Here is a 24,350-nt window from a genome sequence, read left to right as displayed (position 1 = left end):
CTTTGCTCGCTGCTTGCACAACATACCCAGCCATCACCAACCATGTCTTTAAGACTAAAATGAAGACGTCTTTAGACACGTCTTGGAAATACGTCTTGAGACGTTTTATTAGTTCTAAATACTAATCATTCACTCCAGAACTCATGCACAAATTGACCTGCACACCAAATCAAAGTAATCTAGATTTATTGACAATTAAGAGGCAGAAGCAACAAAATAATTTGGTAAAGGTGTTATAGAACTCCAAACAACTATCTTCAAGTCTTTACAGCCAGATAGTCATCTCTTGTTTGGAGATCTCAGAGCTTCTATTGCTTAATCTGCTGGAAAATATGTAGTTATGTATCATATAAATACAGCAACTTCAATAACAATACTGCCTCTACCCTGCTATTTTCTTGTACCTTAATTCTGAATAGCTCACCTGAAGCAGAAAGCCCTACCATCCACGAGGGCTTAATGTTTGACACCAGATAGGACCCTAGTTTTATTCTATTTCTAGTGTGAAAATAGAAAGAATCTGTTAAGTACTGTTCTCATGGGAAGAAATTAACATTACATGTGTCTTGTTCATTTTTGGATGCACTGCTCTCACTTGTATTTGCTGGGTGACCGCTTACCTTGATTGAGTCGGAGTTGTTGACATGTATTCCATCCTTATATCCTGACAAAAGAGAAATGGGTCATGTTCATTACACAATAACTATTAAAGCACATGTGAAAGCAAAAAGCAGATACAAGCATCCAGTCATAATTTACCTCGTCAGCATATTCATGCATAGAGGTTAGCACTCCGATAAATCCAGTCTACTCTGCAGCATGTGAGGTTGATCAACAAAACAAAAACATCTAATCCACCAGCCATTTATTTTGGGCATATATTTCATGTAACATTTAGATGTATTCTCTATTAAATAAAACTGCACAGAAAAGACAAGAATTGCAGTCAGGTGTTAGAGTAGATCAGCTTTGTCTCAACATGTCTTGAAACATCTTTATATAATCAGATGGTGATGACTGAGCTATCACCGAGGTTGAGACATTTGACATGATCCCTTCTCCTCTTTCTGATCCCGCATGGACTTCATGGGCAACTGAAAAAAAGTAACATGCCTTTCAGAGATTGAACTAGCTAGCTACATCGTTTTTTACTATAATTGCTATGCTAGCTAATGACAGTTGTTAGCTACTAGATAGCTTTTAGCTACTAGATAGCTAACCAGAGTCTGCATAATATAAAACAAGATGTCATTAACATATTTCTTCATACGGACAAAATATTGTTTGGGCTAAACATGCATTACATATTAAAATACTTTTGTAACAGTTTGTAAATCCTCCAGGTCGTTTTTGAGTCTTGCATCATCTGTCAATTGACTGAAGAATGATCCACGAATTTGAAATGTTCAACATTCCAAAATAAAATGTCTCAAGACATAACACTATTTTACGTCCCAGAGCTGATGGTTGAGTATGAGGTTGATCCGCAAGGAACCTAGGGGGTGTGTTCGTAAATTGCGCTGTTGTCGTTCGTAAATTCAGAGCGTTACCGGATTGTCTGTTCATAAATTGGACACTGGACGCTCTGGCGGAGGAGTAGGGTTGATCCTAGCGTTCTGACCTCACAACGGCAGTCAAGCACCCAAGCTAACTGGCTAACGTTGACTAACTTGCTAGCTACTTCCAGACACAAATGAGAGAACACCTCACTCTGACCATTTTACTCGCCCTAGCAGAGCTGGTTAGGCTGTTTTCATGTTATCCATATCGTTGGTGACTGTAACTGTGCTGCTGGCAACAATTTAATTACGTTTTTTGCCGACGTTTACTGACAATGGTCATATTCAACGTGTTGCACGTTTGTAAATGCATCAGTTATTCAGCGCTCTTGCACACAGACGAGAGTGCTCTGAAATCGTACATAGCCAAAGTTAATTTACGAACGCACCATTAACCTGTATATTTTGAACCTAGCAAGGAACCCGGAAGAGGGCACATGGATGCTCGTGTCACTTTAAACCGGTGCGGAAGTGTGTTACAGTATGGATTTGATGCAATGATATAAGGTCAGGAAACTTCGCAATAAATCGTTATTGAAGACACCAAATGATTCAACTGCAAGATCAAACGAAATAGTACTCGTGCTTAAATTGAATGTCATATTACTTCGGGGTGATTGTTCTTGTACATTTTGCGCTAAACATCGTGGCTAGTCTGCAAGAAAGTGGTAGCATACAGTAGCTAGCCAGTTATTTTTGGACACTGACTGATCGAGGAACAAGAGATACCGGTAGCTGACAGTACGCACACGTTTTCCCAATGGCTGTGTCAAAATGCACCCGGCTGAACGGTTCCTTAATAAAGCAAATGTTAGATTCTGTGGACAGTGTCCTCTTTGACTGTGATGGTGTCATCTGGCGAGGGGATCAGGCGATCCCTGGCGCCCCTGACGTTATCAACCTGCTCAAGAAGAATGGAAAGAAAGTGTTTTTCGTCACCAACAACAGCACTAAAACTAGAAAGATGTATGCAGACAAACTGGCATTGATGGGATTCAACGCAACTGAGGATGAGGTGTTTGGAACGGCGTACTGCTCTGCAATGTACCTAAAACATGTCTCCAGACTACAGGGCAAAGTGTATCTCATAGGAAGCAATGCAATGAGGCAGGAACTAGAAAAGGTTGGGATCCAACAGACAGGTGTGGGGCCTGATCTGATATCAGGTGTCCAGATCGATTGGGCAAACGTGCCCCTGGACCCTGAGGTGAAGGCTGTGGTTGTTGGGTTTGATGAGCACTTCAGTTACATGAAACTGAACAGAGCCCTGCAGTACCTCAACAACCCTGACTGTCTACTGGTGGGAACCAACACTGACACCAGACTGCCCCTGGAAGGAGGCAAAGCTGTCCCAGGTAAGTAGGATGTTGTCTGTGCAGAGACAACAGCTGGAGTATGAGCCAACAAGACTGTGGTTACCGTACACATGGAGTGCACACCATCTGTGCCACAACGGGCCAGACCTCTGGCATAGTCCGTAGTGCTCACATACAGGGAGGCTACATGAGTGCTGTGTTAATGATCTTTAGTAGCTTACAGAGAGCCAGTGTGATGCGATAACATGAGGGGTTTTCCACTGCCCCAAGTCAGATCTTTCATCTCTTACTGTATGTTTGAGCATGTGTCAACAACACTGAATGTCTTCCCCTCTCTGTCTCCACCAGGGACGGGCTGTATCCTGAAGGCTGTGGAGACCGCAGCCCAGCGCCAGGCCCAGACGGTGGGAAAGCCCAACCACTTCATGTACGACTGTGTGGCCAGCCAGTTCGGCCTGGACCGCACCCGCTGCCTCATGGTGGGGGACCGGTTGGACACGGACATTCTGCTGGGGTCCAACTGTGGCCTGAAGACCCTGCTGACCCTGACCGGGGTGTCCACTGTGGCCGACGCTGAGGCCCATCAGGAGAGTGGCTGTCCAAAACGCCTTGGGATGGTACCTGACTACTACGTAGAGAGTATTGCAGAACTTCTGCCTGCTCTACAAGGATAACCAGTCAGGGCGTGAAAAGAAAAATAGGTTTTTATCTCAGTGAGACTTTAGCCTTAATAGATGATAATTCGATTAATATTGATTAATTATAAAGGACCGTTAAGGACTGTGTGCGTCTGAAAACCCAGGCTTGTTTCCGGATTACAGATGTGAAAATTCAGGAAGGTACAGAGAGTTAATCAACTGCTTCGATTATACTAAGACTGCAACAGAACAAACCTATATTAAAGTTATTTTAACTACAGTATGCTATGGCTGAATATATATATATTCAAGATATACAGCCGGTGTAGCCGACTCCTCATGGAGAGCTACTGGGTGTGCAAGCCTTTGTTCCAGCCCTGCTGTAATGCACCACATTAATTCAGCAGAAAAAAAGGAAACAAATAGCAGGGCTGGAACAAAAGCCTGCCCAGCACACCCAGTAGCTCTCCAGGACGAGGGTTAGCCACTCCTGATTTCCAGCGTTGATAAATGGATTTCGATTTTTTTTCAAATGAGTTGTTCAGGAAATGGTAGAGAAGTATGTGCTGTGTGTTTGGGTGAAAAGGAAGAAGGGCTATGCAAGGCCTGTGTTCTTTGCTCAATATCCCTCTGTAGCAATGATCTCAAACACAGTCGGAGGAAATGTGTACACACTCCTTTTGGGTATTTCCCTCATCTGTGTGCATACATTTGAAATCACATCACTCAATATTTATCAAGGCAGAGAGCTATGCAGAAATACAGTAAACTGGAGTACAGTGACAATTCATCAGGAATTATATATCTTATGTTGTCCACTCTCATGTTCACTGTACCAATGCTGTGTTTATTGCCACTTACATTACCCATTCACGTGAGGAAGTATACATAAACTGGGTTATACTCTTATTGTATCCTGATGTATTGTAAATGTAAAAATAGAACTACCTTTTGTTCCCATTCAATTAGGTTAGGGGTTTGCGCAATAATCAATGATCTTGTTAAGTGTGTTTTAATGTAACATAATGTCAGTCTTCTTAGTAACTAAGTGTCTATAATACGTTAGATTGTCTGTACTGCCAATACAATAATCAAACTACTGTATCATCCTCTGTCCTTGACAACAGTATTCACCTTGACTCAAGTCAATCAAACACTGATAAAAAATAAACATACCTTTTCCAAAATTAAAGGCTTCCCTGTGGATTGTGTTAACTTCAACACAGTGGGCTGTGCTGGACCCTGGTGTTATTAACACAGAAGCTCTTAAAGTCACCTTGGCCTTTCATCGACTGGACGGTCCTTCAGTCCATTCCTCATATCACCCTGCCATGGCCGATGACAGAGCCTGTCCACAGAGGTGAGTTTGTCTCACCCCTTTGTCCATTGTCTAGGGTGAGGGTAGCTGGCCAAAGGGTTTGGACTGTCACGTGTGTCTGTGTGAGGGGGAGGAGAGGGGGAGACAGGTCTACAGAGAGCGAGAGAGAGAAGTTGGCCAGGTGTATCGCAGAGCGTCTCACTCAGTGCTGGTCATGACCGCAGCTCGATGCAGATAGGTGAGAGAAGAAGGGTGAAGTCGGAGTGAGAGAAGAGAAGTCACCGGACGCAGGATGGTGAGGTGTTGGAAACGTTCAGAAACCACCGGGTTGGAGGATTCACAACACATGGTAGGAGTGGGACTCATCTGTACCTTGCTCAGTGGTGGCTTAAATGATCTGTGGCAAAAGTCCGATTTTTTTTATTCGCCTCAATGATTTTGTTGCTCTTAGAAAAGTTATTTTCATACAGGTAGAAAGACTAAGTTGTGGTAATGTTATTTGTGCAATACTCACAGAGCAGGGTCCCCAACTGGTGACTTTATTTGCCCCACCAAGTTTTCTGAGCAAAAAATACCAGGAAATCAGCTCCAAGTGATTGAAATTTTGGAAATCTGTTCCCAAGTATTCCCTAGCATTATATATAGAGAGACATGATCGTATACAAATGTAAGCAAGATTTGAAATTATTATGTTTTAGTTAAATATGTCTGTTTGGGCTTGCGGTCAATTTGCAGTCTACAAGTTATTTGTCATTATGTTCTGCCCCCCCTGACCATCCTCCCCCGGCTGAATCAAGTTGATGATCGTTGTCATAGGGTATAGTGTGTCATTCTATTTCAGTTTTAACAAACTTGTTGTTGAAGTCAACAATGTTGTTGAATCCAGAAACAGTCAGACACTCACCCAGACAAGTGGCTATGTAGATTGTGATAAGCTATTGTTGTGTATGGTCTCCTCAGGACGAGGGTCCAACAGTGTCCTGCCAGTTCCCACACAAGGCATTCTGGGTGACCCTCAGTGCCACTCTCCTCCTGGTCATCATCGCCCTCGGCGTCAGGGGGCATCTATGGGTCAGACAGCCCGACGCACAGGTGGGAGACACAACTCTCACCTGATTCACCTGTCGGAACACGTTGCTTTGTAATTTGGCATTAAAACTGTGAGGTGTTGTAGCCCAATCTAACATAGATGCACACATGACTGTGGTTGATGTACAAAATATTCGCTCACACTTGTACAATCACAATGTTGATAATGAGTTTACATTGAGTAAACCTATCCCTCTACTGTGGTCCTTACAGGTTGTCAGAATCACAGTTCCGGATCTGACTGGAACCCTGATCAACCAATCAGCATTGGTGGACAAGCACAACGACCTGGTGACCTATTCTGTGACCTCACCGGCCAACCACACATCCACCGTGCTCTTTGACATCAAACACGTAAGAAGTAGACCTGTTGAAAGTGTATTGAACTGAGGCAAACTGCAGTGAACCTTTCTGTTTGTATGGCTGTTTCCTTATTCCACATTGTTGCATTGTAAAAGGCTGGTTGTCTAGAAACAGTTTCCCATGCTAGAACTGAGCTTCAATGGATGCTGAACTGACATTGTGGTATGTTTGTTTGTGCAGGGTTTGATATGTTACAAACCTATGAACCAGGAGACTTGCTACCTGAGTAAGATGGAGAGATCTGACTATGAAAACATGCAGTCCCTTCTCCAGCAGTCAATGCAAACGGTAAAGATGTTTCACCTTTCCAACATATAACAGTGTATGAAACATACTATTTTGGATTTCACTTTATATGAGCCTGTTACCATGCAAAGAAAATATGTTACATAGGGACTTATTGGCATGGCAGAGTACGCAGAAACACCCTACTGTGTCAGCCGGCTCTCAGTTGAGGGTGCCCTGTTACCTTACACTGTTACTAATGTGTGAGTTGGCAGTGGGGGTGGATAATTGTAGCTTAGTGCCATCTCTGTCTCACTCCATGGCCAGCCAGACCCTATTGAACTTAGGAGTGTTGATTTTAGCATCCCTCCTCTCTGTCCAGAGAACGAGTGGGAGGTAATAGACCGAACAAGGCCTTACATGTTTATAGTGTAGTGTCTCTCCAGGACTGAATTCCTCAGGGCATCTGATCCTCCTAGACCTCTCTCTTCCCTGGATCCCCTTACAGGTTGGGACAGCAGTGAGGCTCAGATCTGCACAATGGCCACTCTGTCTGGGGACTACTGGGTTTGTTAAGGCTTCACTGGGCTGGAGAAAGTGGCGAGACCATGGTTGGTTAGCGAGGGAAGGGCCAGTCCTACAGTGGACATCTTTAATGAGGTGTGATTTTTTGCTATGTTTGGTCAATGTCAATGGTCATTGCAGAATGAATGGGTTGCTTTTCTGCTGTGGTACTGTGTATCTACAGGGCCATGACGATATCTACCGGTGTCCTTGCTGGGTATTTGTTAGTTATTTTATTTTGAGGCCCATTAGCTTTTACTTTATGAGTCGATTACTTGCTCATATCAGATTGAATCATGGTTATCAGGGCCTAGGATAATTCATTTATTCACAAGAGCTGGTGTATGATTACTCATGTCATTAGTTAATTACCGGTTCATTACCCCATAGTTATGGGCCATTGTGCAGCTGGACTCGTTCAATCATTAATTGGTTGTACAGACTTAAGTTGCATATAAACTCAAAAGAGAAATATGCCACGTATGCCAAAATCCCAAGTGTTTTATCCTTTTCCCATGCTATCTGATAGAAACATAGTCGTTTGTATTTGAGTTCTGACTCTCACGGTATTAAGTATCTCGTAGAACTATACTTCAGCACGAGAACCACCCACTGATTGTGGTCATTAAGTGTCTGATTTAATGGATAGACTTCATCCACATAGAAAAGGCTGGGCCTTTCTGAGAGCAAAATATCTGTTCTGCAGCATAATGCTCTTTAGAGTAGAGGGAATCGGGCTGTTAGAAGGCTCGCTCAGGCATAACGCACTTTAAGTGGTCCCTATCGGACTCATCACCAGTGTAAATGGTGCAATTACTAAATGGCCATTGTGCCAAATGAGAGAGACCAGAGTTCAGCTGAGAATGATTCAGGGTTGAGTGTAAACCTGGCATAGACCACTGAAGTGATCTAATAGAGATACTGCTCTATAATGGCAGCTTGAGTTTCATGTCTGCCAAAGCACACTGTTCTATCCTTATATATAATCTTAATTGACACAACTTGTATTTGTTGTTAGAAAAACCACTGAGGTGACCTCACAAGCAATGCAATCATAATTCCTCTTTTGCTGTCCCTTTAGCTTGCTCTCATCATTCATAATCCTGAGAGAAATGTGTTCATCTTCTGCCAGGTGTTGTTGGGGAATGAGACCCGGAGACAGACAGAGTTCCTGGGGGTGATGGGGGGCAGTCAGGTTGATGTGTCCACCCTGGAGGAGCCTCTACAGGCTCTGTGTCGACACAGCTCCATCCACTGGACCAGGAGACAAGACGGTGAGTACCCTTCTTCACATTTATAGCTACATGCTAAATACACATTCACTTGCCTTGGCATTTATACAATGATGTACATTTATGTAACTGTGGACTGTTTTATTTTAAAGTGGGTCCAATTTTATATTCAATTCTGGGATAAATCAATAGTCATAATTCATACAAAGAAAGACCAGGGGCTCTTTTGTAAAACAAGTTCCTCAGACTGAGGGAGAGCGTGCTCCCTGTGTGTTGGCAGCTCTTTCCAGAATAGGGCAGAGTGAGAAACATAATCCTAACCTACTGTGCTGTGTGACCTTTGCAGTGTCGCAGCAGTAAACTTTTAGACTTTTACTCTAGTATTTTACTGGGTGACTTTTACTAGACATTTTCTAGTAAGTTATCTTTACATCACTGCAAAACCCCAAAGTATGCAAGCCAACTAGCATCTGTTAATGGAACCGTATTTCCAGTTTTACTCACTTGGTGATTGAGTAGCCATTCTCTCAAATAGTTAGCTATCAGTGCTCTCTGCTATAGTAAGGGTTAGATATTGCACTAGTGATCTACCTGCTACAGTTAGTTAGCATAATGCTAAACTGAAGTGCTGTGTGACCTTTGCAGTGTGCCAGAAGTAAATAAGAAGCACAACCTTTAGGCTGAACTCACTGCTATTTTTACTTTACACCACTTGGGTTTTGTTTTGTCTTCGCTACCAAACTGCATGTTCAGTAACAAACCTCTCTCTGAAGGTCCAGGTAAACAGCGTCTGGTCTACTTCTGCATTGACATCTGCTTCCCTAGTAACATCTGTGTGTCTGTCTGCTTCTACTACCTGCCGGAGTGACCTGCCATCATCCACTCTCAGGCAGCACATACCAGCACTGATCAGGGAAACAAAGTGCTCCTTCTCATCCCTGCTAAGTCGCCGGCTACAAAAAAAACTATTTGAATACAACCGGGGAACAGCAGCCAGCTTTGACTCAATACTGCAGCTACCTTAGTCCCTTCTAAGCTTTCGCCCCAGTCCTTCCCATTCCAAGGGACGGAAACAAGCTGTCAAGTTTATCTGCAGACTCCCCTCGTCACCCTCCCTTCATGTTTAATACCTTCCCTTGTGGCAGAGTTTGAGAGTATAAGAGTCCGGTTTTTTTGTGCTTGTTATTTCCTGTACTGCAACCCACAGCAGTTGAGTCATTGTGTGTGTAACCATTCCTGTTTATTGGAGTGTTAAATTACTTGATCCCTCCAATAAAGAACAGTTGTGTAAAATACAGATTGTCTCTTTTACTATAGTGAAAGGAAATAGAATCTTTCCAACACTTCAGACTAAAAAACAAAGCCTTCTTTGAGGTAGTTCCTGGTACGATGTATTAAACAGAGAATCAAGACAAAAGCACCACAGAGTAAATGTTACACACCAGTTAGTCTTTACTGGAATTCATCATATCCTGTACAGTCACACATGGGACTCAGTCCACATTACAGATATCCATCCGTTTTTCACCTTTGATTAAGCTATTGAACACAAATACATTAATCTAGCTATGGCCCAGAGTTTTTCATGGTAAGGAAACTCCTTGTCCAAGCTATAAGACACAAACAAGCCCATAGACCTCCTTGTATCCCCAATCTGTCAAAACGTGGTCCTTATGAGAAATATAAAAACAGCCTCATCTCTCTTATCCTGATAAGTCAAAAGCTTTTGTGGAAGCAGACACAGACGGGTGTGTGGATATATATATATACACAGTCACAGAGCTTCGCTGTAGTGTAGCTCCTTCTCATCCACTGGTGTCCACTGCTGCTGCCTCAGCCCAGTACGCTGTCATTAAAGGCCAGACACACCACAGCTTTCTGATGGCCGCTGTACTCCCTCTTGATCTCACCAGTCTCCACACACCACAGCCGTGCCAGGTTGTCAGAGGAGGCTGGAAGGAAATTTATCACATTTACTGATCTATTTTTAAATTTTTTATTTAACCAGGTAGGCAAGTTGAGAACAAGTTCTCATTTACAACTGCGACCTGGCCAAGACAAAGCAAAGCAGTTCGACACATACAGTCAATAATACAGTAGAAAAACAAGTCTATATACAAAGTGTGCAAATGAGGTGAGAAGGGAGGTAAGGGAATAAATAGGCCATGGTGGCGAAGTAAATACAATATAGCAATTAAACACTGGAATGGTAAATGTGCAGTAGATGAATGTGCAAAGTTGAAATACTGGGGTGCAAAGGAGCAAGATAAATAAATAAATACAGTAGGGGATGAGGTAGTTGTTTGGGCTATTTACAGATGGGCTATGTACAGGTGCAGTGATCTGTGCGCTGCTCTGACAGCTGGTGCTTAAAGCTAGTGAGGGAGATAAGTGTCTCCAGTTTCAGTGATTTTTGTAGTTCGTTCCAGGCATTGGGAGCAGAGAACTGGAAGGAGAGGCGGCCAAAGGAGGAATTGGCTTTGGGGGTGACCAGTGATATATACCTGCTGGTGCGCGTGCTACGGGTGGGTGCTGCTATGGTGACCAGCGAGCTGAGATAAGGGGGGATTTTACCTAGCAGGGTCTTGTAGATGGCCTGAAGCCAGTGGGTTTGGCGACGAGTATGAAACGAGGGCCAGCCAACGAGAGCGTACAGGTCACAGTGGTGGGTAGTATATGTGGCTTTGGTGACAAAACGGATGCATCCAATTTGTGTTGAGTAGAGTGTTGGAGGCTGTTTTGTAAATGACATCGCCGAAGTTGAGGATCGGTAGGATGGTCAGTTTTACGTGGGTATGTTTGGCAGCATGAGTGAAGGATGCTTTGTTTGCGAAATAGGAAGCCAATTCTAGATTTTATTTTGAATTGGAGATGTTTGATGTGAGTCTGGAAGGAGAGTTTACAGTCTAACCAGACACCTAGGTATTTGTAGTTGTCCACATATTCTAAGTCAGAACCGTCCAGAGTAGTGATGCTGGACGGGCGGGCAGGTGTGGGCAGCGATCGGTTGAAGAGCATGCATTTAGTTTTACTTGTATTTAAGAGCAGTTGGAGGCCACGGAAGGAGAGCTGTAATGGCATTGAAGCTCGTCTGGAGGGTAGTTAACACAGTGTCCAAAGAAGGGCCAGAAGTATACAGAATGGTGTCGTCTGCGTAGAGGTGGATCAGAGACTCACCAGCAGCAAGAGCGACATCATCACATCGATCCATTGGAGCACAAGTCAGAACTGCCCAAAAGTGAGTTAACTAATGAGTTTGAGGCTCCATGACATCGTGGCTCAGGAATAATCATCACAATCTAGCCACACTACAAAGGACGGATGTCAGTCACTTTCCTACAGCAAAAACTATCCCTTACCCTAGATCAGGGCTCTCCAACCCTATTCCTGGAGAGCTACCTTCCTGTAGGTTTTTGCTCAAACCCCAGCTGTAACTAAACTGATCAGCTTATCAACCAGCTAATTGTTAGAATCGGGTGCGCTAGAGTAGGGTTGGAGTGAAAACCTACAGGAACAGAGCTAGATAAAGTGTAAATACACATTAATCATTTAGTTGTTATTATAATAAAACACACTGGGAAGAAATATAACACTGACCTGTTACAATGTACTGTGAGTCTCCAGAGAAGGCACAGTCCCACATCCAACCTCGGGACGTCTCTCCAGGGTTGTTACTCTTGATGCTCAACTCTGTCATCAGAGAGAAGTTAGATGTTCTCCAGATCTTACACGTCTGGTCCGCCGAGCAGGTCGCCAGCAGCCTGTGGGAAAAAGACAGTTAAGTCACATATACAGTAACTATAGAAGACATGCAATCAAAGCTTCCTACTTCTAAATAGTTAATTTTGGATTATGCACACATTCCTTAAAAAATGTGTGTGGTGTACTCACGTGGAATCAGGACTAAATTTGCAGCGGAGGGAGTAGCGCTTATGAGCTGGGATCTTGGTTTTGGGGATGAGCTGTGTCACCTCGTCACCCATCCCTCCTGCCAGGTTCCACACGTAACAGTTTCCCTGTGAGAGATGGACAGTGATCACAATTTAAACTCAAATTAGCACTTTTTTTAAAAATTGGTAAATTATTCTAAACAAAAAAATAAACGCAACATGTAAAGTGTTTGTCCCATGTTTCATGAGCTGAAATAAAAAAGATACCAGAAATTTTCCATTTTCCATACGCACAAAAAGCTTATTTCTCTCAAATTTTGTGCACAAATTTGTTTACATCCCTGTTAGTGAGCATTTCTCCTTTGCCAAGATAATCCATCCACCTGACAGGTATGGCATATCAAGAAGCTGATTAAAACCTCTACAGGATCGGTGTCCCCCCCTGCGGGACGGTTGAGCTAACGTGCGCTAATGTGATTAGCATGAGGTTGTAAGTAACAAGAACATTTCCCGGGACATAGACATATCTGATATGGGCAGAAAGCTTAGATTCGTGTTAATCTAACTGCACTGTCCAATTTACAGTAGCTATTACAGTGAAAGAATACCATGCTATTGTTTGAGTGCGCACAGTTATGAACTTGAAAATGTATTAATAAACCAATTAGGCACATTTGGGCAGTCTTGATACAGCATTTTGAACAGAAATGCAATGGTTCATTGGATCAGTCTACGACTTTGCACACACACTGCTGGCATCTAATGGCCAAAATCTAAATTGCGCCTAGATTACTAAATCATATATTGGCCTCTCTTGCATTTCAAAGATGGAACAAAAATACGAGCTAACAGATCTAATGTGTTATATTCTCCTACATTAATTTCACATTTCTACAAACTTCAAAGTGTTTCCTTTCAAATGGTATCAGAAATATGCATATCCTTGACTGAGGTCCTGAGCTACAGGCAGTTAGATTTGGGTCCGATCCTTATTAAACAGCATGATCATTACACAGATGCACCTTGTGCTGAGGACAATAAAAGGCCACTAAAATGTGCAGTTATGTCACAACGCCACAGATTGCCACAAATTGGCATGCTGACTGCAGGAATGTCCACCGGAGCTGTAGCCAAAGAATTTAATATTCATTTCTCTACCATAAGCCGCCTCCAAAGTCATTTTAGAAAATTTGGCAGTACGTCCAACTGGCCTCACAACCGCAGACCACGTGTAACCACCTGCAGGATTGTCTGAGACCAGCCACCCAGACAGCTGATGAAACGGAGGAGTATTTTGGTCTGTAATAAAGCCCATGTGGGGAAAACGTATTCTGATTGGCTGGGCCTGGCTCCCCAGTGGGTGGGCCTTTGCCCTCCCAGGCCCATTCATGTCTGTGCCCCTGCCCAGTCAAGTGAAATCCATAGATTAGGGCCCAATTAATTTATTTCAATTGACTGATTTCCTTCTATGAACTGTAACTCAGTAAAATCTTTGAAATTGTTGCATTTATATTTTTGTTCAGTATAGTTTAGCAGCCAGCTATCTAAACTTATCATGGTCGAAATGTTTAGATTTGCACGAAATTTGCTCTAAAACAGCTAATTTTCCTCTCCGACCAATTGCAAAATTAGTAGAATTGAATGAAATTAGTTATAGAATTGCTAAATCTTCTCTCAGCCCCATGACAAAATGTGTAGAATTGCAGCAAACGTGCTTTAAAACATTTCCTCTACACCCCATGGAAAAATGTGTCATATTAGACAAAATTAACTCTAAAACAGGGATGGGCAACTGGCCATTCTTGAAGGCCCTCGGTCGGGGTTTCAACTTACTGTTTCGAGTTAGAATAGAGACTACAGAAGGTGACATTTCGAAATGCACCTCTTGTTATATCAGTCAGCTAACCTTTTTAGATTGCCAAGTTAGCTGGGCGCTAAACTATCTAAACTTGTTATCAATGTCGAATTACCGGCTGGGGGCCCCCATTGATTTGGTTATTGAGTCTCACTCAGATATAATATATTTTGATTTGTCAAAAAAAAAATTGGTTACTACATGATTCCATATGTGTTATTTCATAGTTTTGATGTCTTCACTATTATTCTACAATGTAGAAAATAGTAAAGATAAAGAAAAACACTGGAATGAGTAGGTGTGTCCAAACTTTTGACTGGCACTATAGTTGCACAGACCCGTGAGAAACTGTGGCACCTCATGATGAGTTAAAAAAAATTCTGGCCCCAACCCCATCAAAGTTGCCCATCCCTGTACTAGAGTGTCCAGTATAACAAAATTATTTTTTCAGCATACTGACCGAGCTATTGACTGCTGCCATGTAGCTGGCGTCTGGGTCGATGTGGACTGAGTTGATGGACACTTCTGGTTCAGGAATAAGCTGCTCATTGTGATCGGTCTTCAGATCCCAGATATGGATCACACCGCTCTGGTCCCCCACGATCAATTCAGCCTGGAAAATACACAAGCCTGATTGAGAATCAATTAGATACAATAATCAGAATTTAAAAAAAGGGTCAATATGCAGTTGCTACATACATTTTTGGACTTATAAATTAATTATATGTACCCATGAGCTAAATTCAACTTCCATACCCCATCAAAACCCCAAATAAGCTTGTTTGACTCCTGTCTGTAAACAAAGTAAATGTAAACAAACACTGTAGACCATCAGAACATGGATAAAACTATCATTTTGTTATCATGGATAGTCAGTCCTTGCATTCATAGCTCTGTCCATGAATTTGAGAGTGGTTACGTTTCTCCAGCCCAATCCCTCAGCTATTTACCGAAACAGTGGCAGGGACCAGCTGGCTGGATTGTTTACGGACATATTCGATCTCTCCCTATCCCAGTCTGCTGTTCCCATTTCCTTCAAGATGTCCACCATTGTTCCTGTATCCAGGAAAGCAAAGGTAACTGAACTAAATGACTACCGCCTCATAGCACTCACTACTGTCATCATGAAGTGCTTTGAGAGGCTAGTTAAGGATAATATCACCTCTACCTTACCTGACATCCTAGACCCACTTCAATTTGCTTACAGCCCCAATAGATCCACAGACGATGCAATCGCCATCGCACTGCAAACTGCCCTATCCCATCTGGATAAAAGGAATACATATGTAAGAATCCTGTTCATTGACTATAGCTCAGCCTTCAACACCATAGTACCCTCCAAGCTCATCATTAAGCTCAAGGCCCTAAGTCTGAACTGTGCAACTGGATCCTGGACTTCCTGACGGGCCGCCCCCAGGTGGTGAAGGTAGTAAACAACACCTCCACTTCGCGGATCCTCAACACAGGGACCCCACAAGGGTGCATGCTCAGCCGCCTCCTGTACTCCCTGTTCACCCATGACTGCGTGACCACGCACGCCTCCAACTCAATCATCATGTTCAGAAGACACAGCAGTAGTAGGCCTGATTACAGACAATGACGAGACAGCCTACAGGGAGGTAAGGGCCCTGGCGGAGTGGTGCCAGGAAAATAACCTCAACATCAACAAAACGAAGGAGCTGATTGTGGACTTCAAGATACAGCAGAGGGAGCACACTCCCATCTACATCGACGGGACCGCGAAGGTGAAAAGCTTCAAGTCCCTCGGCGTACACATCACTGACAAACTGAAATGGTCCACCCACACAGACAGTGTGGGTTTCAAGGCGTAACAGCGCCTCTTCAACCTCAGGAGACTGAAGAAATTCGGCTTGGCCCCTAAGACCCTCAAACTTTTACAGATGCACAATTGAGTGCATCCTGTCGGGCTGCATCACCACCTGGTACGGCAACTGCGCCGCCCGCAACCGCAGGGCTCTCCAGAAAGTGGTGCGGTCTGCACAACGCAACATTGGGGGCACTGTCTGCCCTCCAGGACACCTACAGCACCCAATGTCACATGAAGGTCAAAAAGAACATCAAGTACATCAACCACCTGAAGCACGGCCTGTTCACCCCGCTATCATCCAGAAGATGAGGTCATTGCAGGTACATCAAATCTGGGACCGACAGACTGAAAAACAGCTTCTATCTCAAGGCCATGAGACTGTTAAATAGCCATCACTAGCCAGCTACCACCCCGTTACTCAACCCTGCACCTTAGAGGCTGCTGCCCTATATACATAGACTTGGAATCACTGGCCACTTTAATAATGGAACACTAGTCACTTTAATAATGTTTACATACTGCTTTACTCATCTCATATGTATATACTTTATTCTATTCTACTGTATTATAGTCAATGCCACTCCGACATTGCTCGTCCTAACATTTATGTTTCTTAATTCCATTCTTTTAGATGTGTGTATTGTTAGATACTACAGCACTGTTGGAGCTAAGAACACAAGCATTTCGTAACACCCGCAATAATATCGGCATGTGACCAAAAACGTTTGATTTGAGTACGCTTTGTTTTTGTTTCAACTGCTGATTGCCGCTTTAAAGAAGGCAAGGATTAACCTAGGTGTTTATCAACAGTTACAGTACAACCAAAGAGCTGCTGAACTCAGAGGCGCAACATCGCAAGACTTCCGGGAACACTTGCAAAACAAACCAGGCTGGGGTTTGAGAAGTCAATGTTGTTCATTTTCTCAAAATCTAAAGGGACAACCTAGATTTGAGCCAATGTCTTAAGTAATTGAACATGTTATTATTCCAACCTCGTGAAAGTGACGTTTTCATTTTCGTCAAAACAACTTTTATATCGAAGGAGTGCCTTTGATTTGACGGCCTGCACATGCGCAGTTCGGCGTGAGACGACAGTTAGACCCAATGGCGTGTTTCTACGCATAAGCCTAGCTAGCCAACGTCGCTATGACATCGCCTACAAGTGTGATCAGGGATTTATTTTGGAGAAGCAGTTTTAGCCTACCTTCATACTGTATCGTCTTTGGCACAACTCAGACAGTACTGTATCAGTCACAGTGCTCCCTCTAGTGGTGGCATATTTCATTAATCGCTTTTGAGACACTGACTTACCTGGTTGGGATGAAGGCATACACAGTTGATGGGAGCATTGACCTGAAAGATCCTCTGGCATTGCAGGTTCCTTGACCTAGGACCAGAGCAATATATGTAGCTTGGTGAGAATTCCATAGCAGGCAGGCAGAAACACAGCAGGAAGCGACAGTCGCCATATTATCAAGAGTACCTCAGGTCCCAGATGCGAGCCATGCAGTCCTCTCCTCCTGTGTACATCCAGCGGCCGTCCTCATGGAAGCCCACTGACGTAATGTTCTTACTGACGCCATCATAGTTTATGACCGGGTTTGGGTTGTTGGAGTTTAGATCATACATACGGATGTGTTGATAACCTTTGGAATAGAAGAAAAGATACACAGTCAAGTACCATGTTAATGATTATGATGAGTATGGGTGTGAATATTTTATTTCTGCACAAACCTGCAGCAGCAATCATACTTCTGTCGGGAGTAACTTCGAGGGAGTTCACTTGCTGAAAGTATTGGTTAAGAAAATAATTAAAGGTAGCTAAGCTATAATAATTGTGCATTAACGGCCCTAGGATCAAAATACGTATTTTTGTTTGAAAATATGTTATCAACATATTGTGCTCACTAGGGGATGTTTATTAAAAAATATTTAAATATCTCTAATCAAGGAGTTGGAGGCCTTTCTAAGTTGTTACAACCAACAACCAGGTACTCTCTTCGTTCGCTGGACTTTATCCTGCTAACTGTTCCAAATGTCCGAACTGAATTTGGTAAAAGGTCTTTTATGTACTCTGCGCCATCGTCTTGGAACACCTTACAAAATAATTTTAAACTGGAAGAACTTGTCCCGATTGGTGTTTTTAAATCACTGATGAAGGATTTTGAGGCTGATTCCCTGACCTGTCAATGTTTTTAATTTGCTGTTTTTGATATTGTTATACTCTTGTGAACTCAATGGTTTTTACTAGATTACTTGTAGTTTTTCATGTTGTCTGTCTGTAATTTTTTGTAATGACTTGGTGCTGCCTATCTTGGCCAGGACGCTCTTGAAAAAGAGATTTTAAATCTCAATGAGCCCTTCCTGGTTAAATAAAGGTTAAATAAAATAAAATAAAAATGACATGGGATCTTGAAACGAAATAAAGGCAAAACCAGCAAGAAATGTCTCTCTTGATAGATTTGAGTGAAGCAGGCGAAGGTAAGGATACAGAGTCCTGGTGCTGGACTGTCCTGGTGCAGATGCCGCTGTGGGCCTGCCAGAACCGCACTGTGTGGTCATATCCAGCGGTGGCCAGAATCACCGGGTCACTCCCCACTGTCCCCTGGCCCTGGTTCACGTTCATGCTCGAGTGCTGTATGTTGTCACTGCAAAAGGAGCCGTAAAACAGTGTCAAATATTGGAGGCATTGAAGAGCAATAATGCATTGAGTAATAATGCCTGTGAACAATAACTTTATATCACTGTTACTTAGATATCAAGTATTTCTGACAGCACGTCAACAACTTGCCAGACGTAAGTGGAGCTATCCTTTAGTAACTCTGGTCCATGCGCATGCATTTGATATTGTGTCAACCAGAGCTACATTTAGTGTTTCTCCAGCACAGTAGTAACATTTTTACTTTAGTGAGTTTCTAAAATATATTAAAGTCAGTCGGTCATTAAAATAAATCTTAAAATATTCTATGAAATAATCAATTTAACGTGCCAGAGAGCAAGGGCAACTCGTATTATCATCGCGCGATGGACTAGAGCAAAGTTATCTAGCTATGCTAGCTAGTCGCCTTGTCTATTTAGTTTGTTAAACCATTTGGTGACATGGATGACATCCAGACAAATCGTGTGCAAATGGCACTAGCAAAGAAAAATATTACCTTACCTCCAAGATATGTAATATTTTAATGACAAAAGTGATGTGAAAGCTGTAAATAGCCTTGCTTGTGTTTTTCCCGGAAATACTGTAGGGCGTCGGACTAATAGTTCCCTCACTACAATAAGTACTTTACGCTAGGTTCCGGTTTCAAACTACATTGGTTCCGGTTAGCTTCTTCCTTACTGGTCTATTACCACCGCCTACTGGCTTCATATACGAAAATGTGTCTGATAGCTAGGTAGCTCGATATGTTTGTTTAATTTTTCAAAGTAACAATATAGTATAGACAAAGGGTGCGTTCGTAAATTCAATCTGGAGTGCCAGAGTCCGCGTTTGTAAATTCAGAGCGCACACTGGACGCTCTGGCGGAGGAGTAGGGTTGATCCTAGCGTTCTGACCTCACAACGGCAGTCAAGAACCCAAGCTAACTGGCTAACGTTGGCTAACTTGCTAGCTAGTTCCAGGCACAAATGAGAGAACACCTCACTCTGACCATTTTACTTGCCCTCGCAGAGCTGGTTAGGCTGTTTTCATGACATCCAGAGCGCCGGTGACTAACTGTGCTGCTGGCAACAATTTAAATAGTTTTTTTTTTGCCGTCGTTTACAGGCCATATTCAACTGGTGTTGAGCATTCATAAATTCATCATTTATTCTGCGCTCTGGCACACTGACAAGGGCTATGAAATCGGAGTAGATAGCTAGAGAGAATTTACGAACGCATCCTAAATCAGGCAAGAATGCTTTACAAAAAAACACAAATATAAATAAAATAACGAAGTATACTACCTGTATAGTGCTTTAAAAAGACACTACAGTATTCAAAAGTTATAGTAGCCTTAACCTAAAATCTGCTGTGTTTTGGTAAATTAGAGGTCTGTGGTATATAAACATAGCATAAGAGGTAATGGTTCATGACGAGATAATACAAAACATATACAGGAGAAAGCATTTTGCTCAATGGCCACAAGGCAATATGCATCACATCATGTGAAAAAAATTAAGGCATCTGAATTTCCCTTGTGCACTTGTGAGTTTTAGTCCTTTTTGTCCTTGACCACCTCATCAGTGTACTCGGTGGGTTCCTCTCCAGGTTTCAGAAGTTTGCCAACATAGTCATACTTTTCTGTGAAAGGGAGGAAGAGGAAGAAGTTCCTGAGAGACATTAGCTAGACACATCACAACCCTTCAAGGACATTGTAAATCACTGAGTGGAGAATAGCCTTTGCTTAAAAAGACTCCCTCATGTGTGGGTTTGAATTCACAGCACTACTCAATGTAATGACAGTCTGGGTTGAACTGAAAGTGTTAATTTGATGCAACATAGGGTTTACGCCATTATGTTCTAGTATGGTGCCATATTGAATATGCTGTATTCAAGAAGATGAATGAATGTGCAAGTAGAGATACTGGGGTGCAAAGGAGCAAAATAAATAACAGTATGGGGATGAGGTAGTTGGATGGGCTGTGTACAGGTGCAGTGAAGTTAGTGAGGGAGATATGAGTCTTTAGCTTCAGTGATTTTTGCAGTTCGTTCCAGTCATTGGCAGCAGAGAACTGGAAGGAGAGGCAGCCAAAGGAAAAATTGGCTTTGGGGGTGACCAGTGAAATATACCTGCTGGAGCGCGTGCTACAGGTGGGTGCTGCTATGGTGACCAGTGAGCTGAGATAAGGTGGGGCTTTACCTAGCAAAGACTTATAGATGACCTGGAGCTAGTGGGTTTGGTGACGAATATGAAGCGAGGGCCAGCCAACGAGAGCATACAGGTTGCAGTGGTGGGTAGTATATGGGGCTTTGGTGACAAAACAGATGGCACTGTGATAGACTGCATCCATCCATGTATTCACCCCCTTTGCTATGAAGCCACTAAATAAGATCTGGTCCAACCAATTATCTTCAGAAGTCACATAATTAGTTAAATAAATTCCACCTGTGTACAATCTTAAGTGTCACACGATCTCAGTATATATACACACCTGTTCTGAAAGGCCCCAGAGTCTGCAACACCACCAAGCAAACGGCACCATGATGACCAAGGAGCTCTCCAAACAGGTCAGGGACAAAGTTGTGGAGAAGTTCAGATCAGGGTTGGGTTATAAAAAAAGATGTGAAACTTTGAACATCCCACGGAGCACCATTAAATCCAATATGGCACCACAACAAACCTGCCAAGAGAGGGCCGCCCACAAAAACTCACAGACCAGGCAAGGAGGGCATTAATCAGAGAGACAACAAAGAGACCAAAGATAACCCTGAAGGAGTTGCAAAGCTCCACAGCGGAGATTGGAGTATCTGTCCATAGGACCACTTTAAGCCATACACTCCACAGAGCTGGGCTTTACGGAAGAGTGGGCAGGAAAAAAAGCAATTTCTTGAAGAAAAAAATAAGCATACACGTTTGGTGTTCGCCAAAAGGCATGCGAGATACTCCTCAAACATATGGAAGAAGGTACTCTGGTCAGGTGAGTCTAAAATTTAGCTTTTTGGCCATCAAGGAAAATGCTATGTCTGGCACAAACCCAACACCTCTCATCACCCCGAGAACACCATCCCCACAGTGAAGCATGGTGGTGGCAGCATCATGCTGTGGGGATGTTTTTCATCGGCAGGGACTGGGAATCTGGTCAGAATTGAAGGAATGATGGATGGCACTAAATACAGGTAAATTCTTGCGGGAAACCTGTTTCAGTCTTCCAGAGATTTGAGACTGGGACAGAGGTTCACCTTCCAGCAGGACAATGACCCTGAGCATATTGCTAAAGCAGCACTCAAGTGGTTAAGGGGAAACATTTAAATGTCTTGGAATGGCCTAGTCAAAGCCCAGACCTCAAACCAATTGAGAATCTGTGGTATGACTTAAAGATTGCTGTACACCAGTGGAACCCATCCAAGGGAGCTGGAGCAGTTTAGCCTTGAAAAATGTTCAGAAATCCCAGTAGCTAGATGTGCCAAGCATATAGAGACATACCCCAAGAGACGTGCAGCTGTAATTGATGCAAAAGGTGGCTCTACGAAGTACTGACTTTGGGGGGTGAATAGTTATGCATGCTCAAGTTGTTTTTTTGTCTTATTTCTTGTTTGTTTCACAATAAAAAATATTTTGTGTCTTCAAAGTGGTAGGCATGTTGTGTAAATCAAATGATACAAACCTCCCCAAAATCTATTTTAATTCCAGGTTGTAAGGCAACAAAATAGGAAAAATGCCAAGGGGGGTGAACACTTTCGCAAGACACTGTATATACAATACCAGTCAAAAGTTTGGACACCTACTCATTCTAAGGTTTTCCTTTATTTTGACTATTTCTACATTGTAGAATAATAGTGAATACATCAAAACTATGAAATAACACATGGAATCATGTATTAAACAAAAAAGTGTTAAACAAATCAAAAGGTATTTTATATTTGAGATTCTTCAAAGTACACCCTTTTCCTTGACAGATTTGCACAGTCTTGGCATTCCCTCAACCAGTTTCATGAGGTAGTCATCTGGAATGCATTTAAATTAACAGGTGTGCCTTGTTAAAAGTTAATTTGTGGAATTTCTTTCCTTCTTAATGCGTTTGAGCCAATCAGTTGTGTTGTGACAAGGTAAGGGTGGTATACAGAAGATAGCCCTATTTGGTAAAAGACCAAGTCCATATTAAAAATGACAGTCCATCATTACTTTAAGACATGAAGGTCAGTCAATCCAGAAGATTTCAAGAACTTTGAAAGTTTCTTCAAGTGCAGTGGCAAAACCATCAAGCCCTCCAATAAAACTGTCTCTCATGAGGACCGCCACAGGAAAGGAAGACCCAGAGTTACCACTGCTGCAGAGGATACGTTCATTAGAGCTAACTGCACCTCAGATTGCAGCCCAAATAAATGCTTCAAAGAGATCAAGTAACAGACACATCTCAACATCAATTGTTCAGAGGAGACTTCGTGAATCAGGTCTTCATGGTCGAATTGCTGCAAAGAAACCACTACTAAAGGACACCAATAATAAGAAGATACTTGCTTGGGCCAAGAAACACGAGCAATGGACATATTAGACCGGTGGAAATCTGTCCTTTGATCTGATGAGTCCAAATGTGAGATTTTTGTTCCAACTGCCATGTCTTTGTGAGACGCAGAGTAGGTGAACGGATGATCTCTGTATGTGTGGTTCCAACTGTGAAGCACGGAAGAGGAGGTGTAATGGTGTGGGGGTGCTTTGCTGGTGCAACTGTTAGTGATTTATTTAGAATTCAAGGCACCCATAACCAGCATGGCTACCACAGCATTCTGCAGCGATACGCCATCCTGTCTGCTTTGCGCTTAGTGGGACTATCATTTGTTTTTCAACAGAACAATGACCCAACACACCTCCAGTTTGTCTAAGGGCTATTTGACCAAGAAGGAGAGTGATGGAGTGCTGCGTCAGATGACCTGGCCTCCACAATCACCCGACCTCAACCCAATTGAGATGATTTGGGAAGAGTTGGACCGCAGAGTGAAGGAAAAGCAGCAAACAAGCATATGTGAGAACTCCCTCAAGATGGTTGGAAAAGCATTCCAGGTGAAGCTGGTTGAGAGAATGCCAAGAGTGTGCAATGCTGCCATCAAGGCAAAGGGTGTACTTTGAAAAATCTAAAATATATTTGGATTTGTTTAACACTTTTTTGGTTACTACATGATTCCATATGTGTTATTTCATAGTTTTGATGTCTTCCCTATTATTCTACAATGTAGAAAATAGTACAAATAAAGAAAAACCCTTGAATGAGTAGGTGTTCTAAAACTTTTGACCGGTAGTGTATATACATACATTGATTCTTGAAGAATCACACTCCATAAGAACCCAAAATATAAGCTTGTTTTTCTCCAGTGTTTGTAAACATTGTAAATGTAAACAGACACTGTATAGCCTCATAATAACAATACTTTTGATATGATGGATGTACTTGCATCCTTGTCAATTAATCTGAGAGTAGTTACATTTCTCCAGGCCCATCCCCCAGCTTATTACCAAAACAGAGGTGGGGCGACTGTTTTGTTATTGTTTCATCTGTGGATTCGCCCTTTAAACAGCTGAATATTATCAAGATATCAAAGTGTCACTGACAAAAAGTTAAACAATAGGCCTATAGCAAATGCAGCACATGGCATTCATTTTTCACATGTAAATATAACTTTTTTTAAATAAAAAAATTAAATAAAATATATATATATATATTAGTATATATTTAAATGCAGTAGTGCTCAAAGCATGCCATTCCATAAACAACAGAGTAGGGCTGGCTAGTAAGTTCTTAGTTTTGGGGTTATGCTCAGGTAAAAAAAATTGGCTCATCT

General features: G+C 42.5%; 3 protein-coding genes and 1 long non-coding RNA gene across 5 annotated transcripts; 2 read left to right on the top strand and 2 right to left on the bottom strand.

The window, feature by feature from the left end:
• Positions 1 to 169: 169 nt before the first annotated feature.
• Positions 170 to 1,667, bottom strand: LOC139580743 (uncharacterized). Its single transcript, XR_011676097.1, has 5 exons — positions 1,317 to 1,667; positions 760 to 1,094; positions 621 to 664; positions 425 to 498; positions 170 to 320 (listed from the first exon to the last, which is right to left on the bottom strand). It is a non-coding gene; the product is annotated as an uncharacterized lncRNA (long non-coding RNA).
• A 329-nt stretch (positions 1,668 to 1,996) lies between these two features.
• On the top strand, positions 1,997 to 4,705 carry pgp (phosphoglycolate phosphatase). Its single transcript, XM_071409701.1, has 2 exons — positions 1,997 to 2,914; positions 3,224 to 4,705. Exons 1-2 carry the CDS (start codon positions 2,320 to 2,322, stop codon positions 3,547 to 3,549), a joined length of 921 nt encoding a protein of 306 aa, XP_071265802.1. The 5' UTR covers positions 1,997 to 2,319; the 3' UTR covers positions 3,550 to 4,705.
• Positions 4,706 to 4,999: 294 nt separating this feature from the next.
• bricd5 (BRICHOS domain containing 5) lies at positions 5,000 to 9,599 on the top strand. The gene is made up of 6 exons (XM_071409703.1): positions 5,000 to 5,180; positions 5,792 to 5,923; positions 6,134 to 6,274; positions 6,464 to 6,571; positions 8,205 to 8,346; positions 9,078 to 9,599. The coding sequence occupies exons 1-6, from the start codon at positions 5,124 to 5,126 to the stop codon at positions 9,170 to 9,172; spliced, it is 675 nt and encodes a 224-aa protein (XP_071265804.1). The 5' UTR covers positions 5,000 to 5,123; the 3' UTR covers positions 9,173 to 9,599.
• Positions 9,600 to 9,732: 133 nt separating this feature from the next.
• mlst8 (MTOR associated protein, LST8 homolog (S. cerevisiae)) lies at positions 9,733 to 19,215 on the bottom strand. 2 transcript variants are annotated; one of them, XM_071409699.1, is made up of 9 exons: positions 19,038 to 19,215; positions 18,369 to 18,525; positions 17,612 to 17,663; positions 17,361 to 17,523; positions 17,189 to 17,264; positions 14,510 to 14,662; positions 12,196 to 12,320; positions 11,902 to 12,065; positions 9,733 to 10,256 (listed from the first exon to the last, which is right to left on the bottom strand). In XM_071409699.1, exons 2-9 carry the CDS (start codon positions 18,501 to 18,503, stop codon positions 10,138 to 10,140), a joined length of 987 nt encoding a protein of 328 aa, XP_071265800.1. In that variant the 5' UTR covers positions 18,504 to 18,525; positions 19,038 to 19,215; the 3' UTR covers positions 9,733 to 10,137. The 2 variants fall into 2 exon arrangements, with proteins under 2 accessions (XP_071265800.1, XP_071265799.1); XM_071409698.1 differs by lacking the exon at positions 9,733 to 10,256 and adding an exon at positions 11,318 to 11,532 and having other exon boundaries at positions 19,038 to 19,176.
• Positions 19,216 to 24,350: the final 5,135 nt, after the last annotated feature.

Source organism: Salvelinus alpinus, chromosome 7 (assembly GCF_045679555.1).
Source record: "Salvelinus alpinus chromosome 7, SLU_Salpinus.1, whole genome shotgun sequence".
NCBI lineage: Eukaryota > Metazoa > Chordata > Actinopteri > Salmoniformes > Salmonidae > Salvelinus > Salvelinus alpinus.
Note: the sequence above shows the minus strand (reverse complement) of the source record. Positions and strands in the feature narration are given on the sequence as shown.

Bases quoted from the DNA above. Each gene is read 5' to 3' on its own strand.
- pgp (XM_071409701.1), top strand. From the start codon at position 2,320: ATGGCTGTGTCAAAATGCACCCGGCTGAACGGTTCCTTAATAAAGCAA. The intron at 2,915-3,223 runs GTAAGTAGGATG...TGTCTCCACCAG, and splicing joins AGGAGGCAAAGCTGTCCCAG to GGACGGGCTGTATCCTGAAG.
- bricd5 (XM_071409703.1), top strand. From the start codon at position 5,124: ATGGTGAGGTGTTGGAAACGTTCAGAAACCACCGGGTTGGAGGATTCA. The intron at 6,275-6,463 runs GTAAGAAGTAGA...TTGTTTGTGCAG, and splicing joins TGCTCTTTGACATCAAACAC to GGTTTGATATGTTACAAACC. The intron at 8,347-9,077 runs GTGAGTACCCTT...CTCTCTCTGAAG, and splicing joins CTGGACCAGGAGACAAGACG to GTCCAGGTAAACAGCGTCTG.
- mlst8 (XM_071409698.1), bottom strand. From the start codon at position 18,503: ATGAACGTGAACCAGGGCCAGGGGACAGTGGGGAGTGACCCGGTGATT. The intron at 17,265-17,360 runs GTACTCTTGATA...CTCTGGTCCTAG, and splicing joins GCTCGCATCTGGGACCTGAG to GTCAAGGAACCTGCAATGCC. The intron at 12,321-14,509 runs GTCAGTATGCTG...CATCTCTCACAG, and splicing joins TGGCAGCAGTCAATAGCTCG to GGAAACTGTTACGTGTGGAA.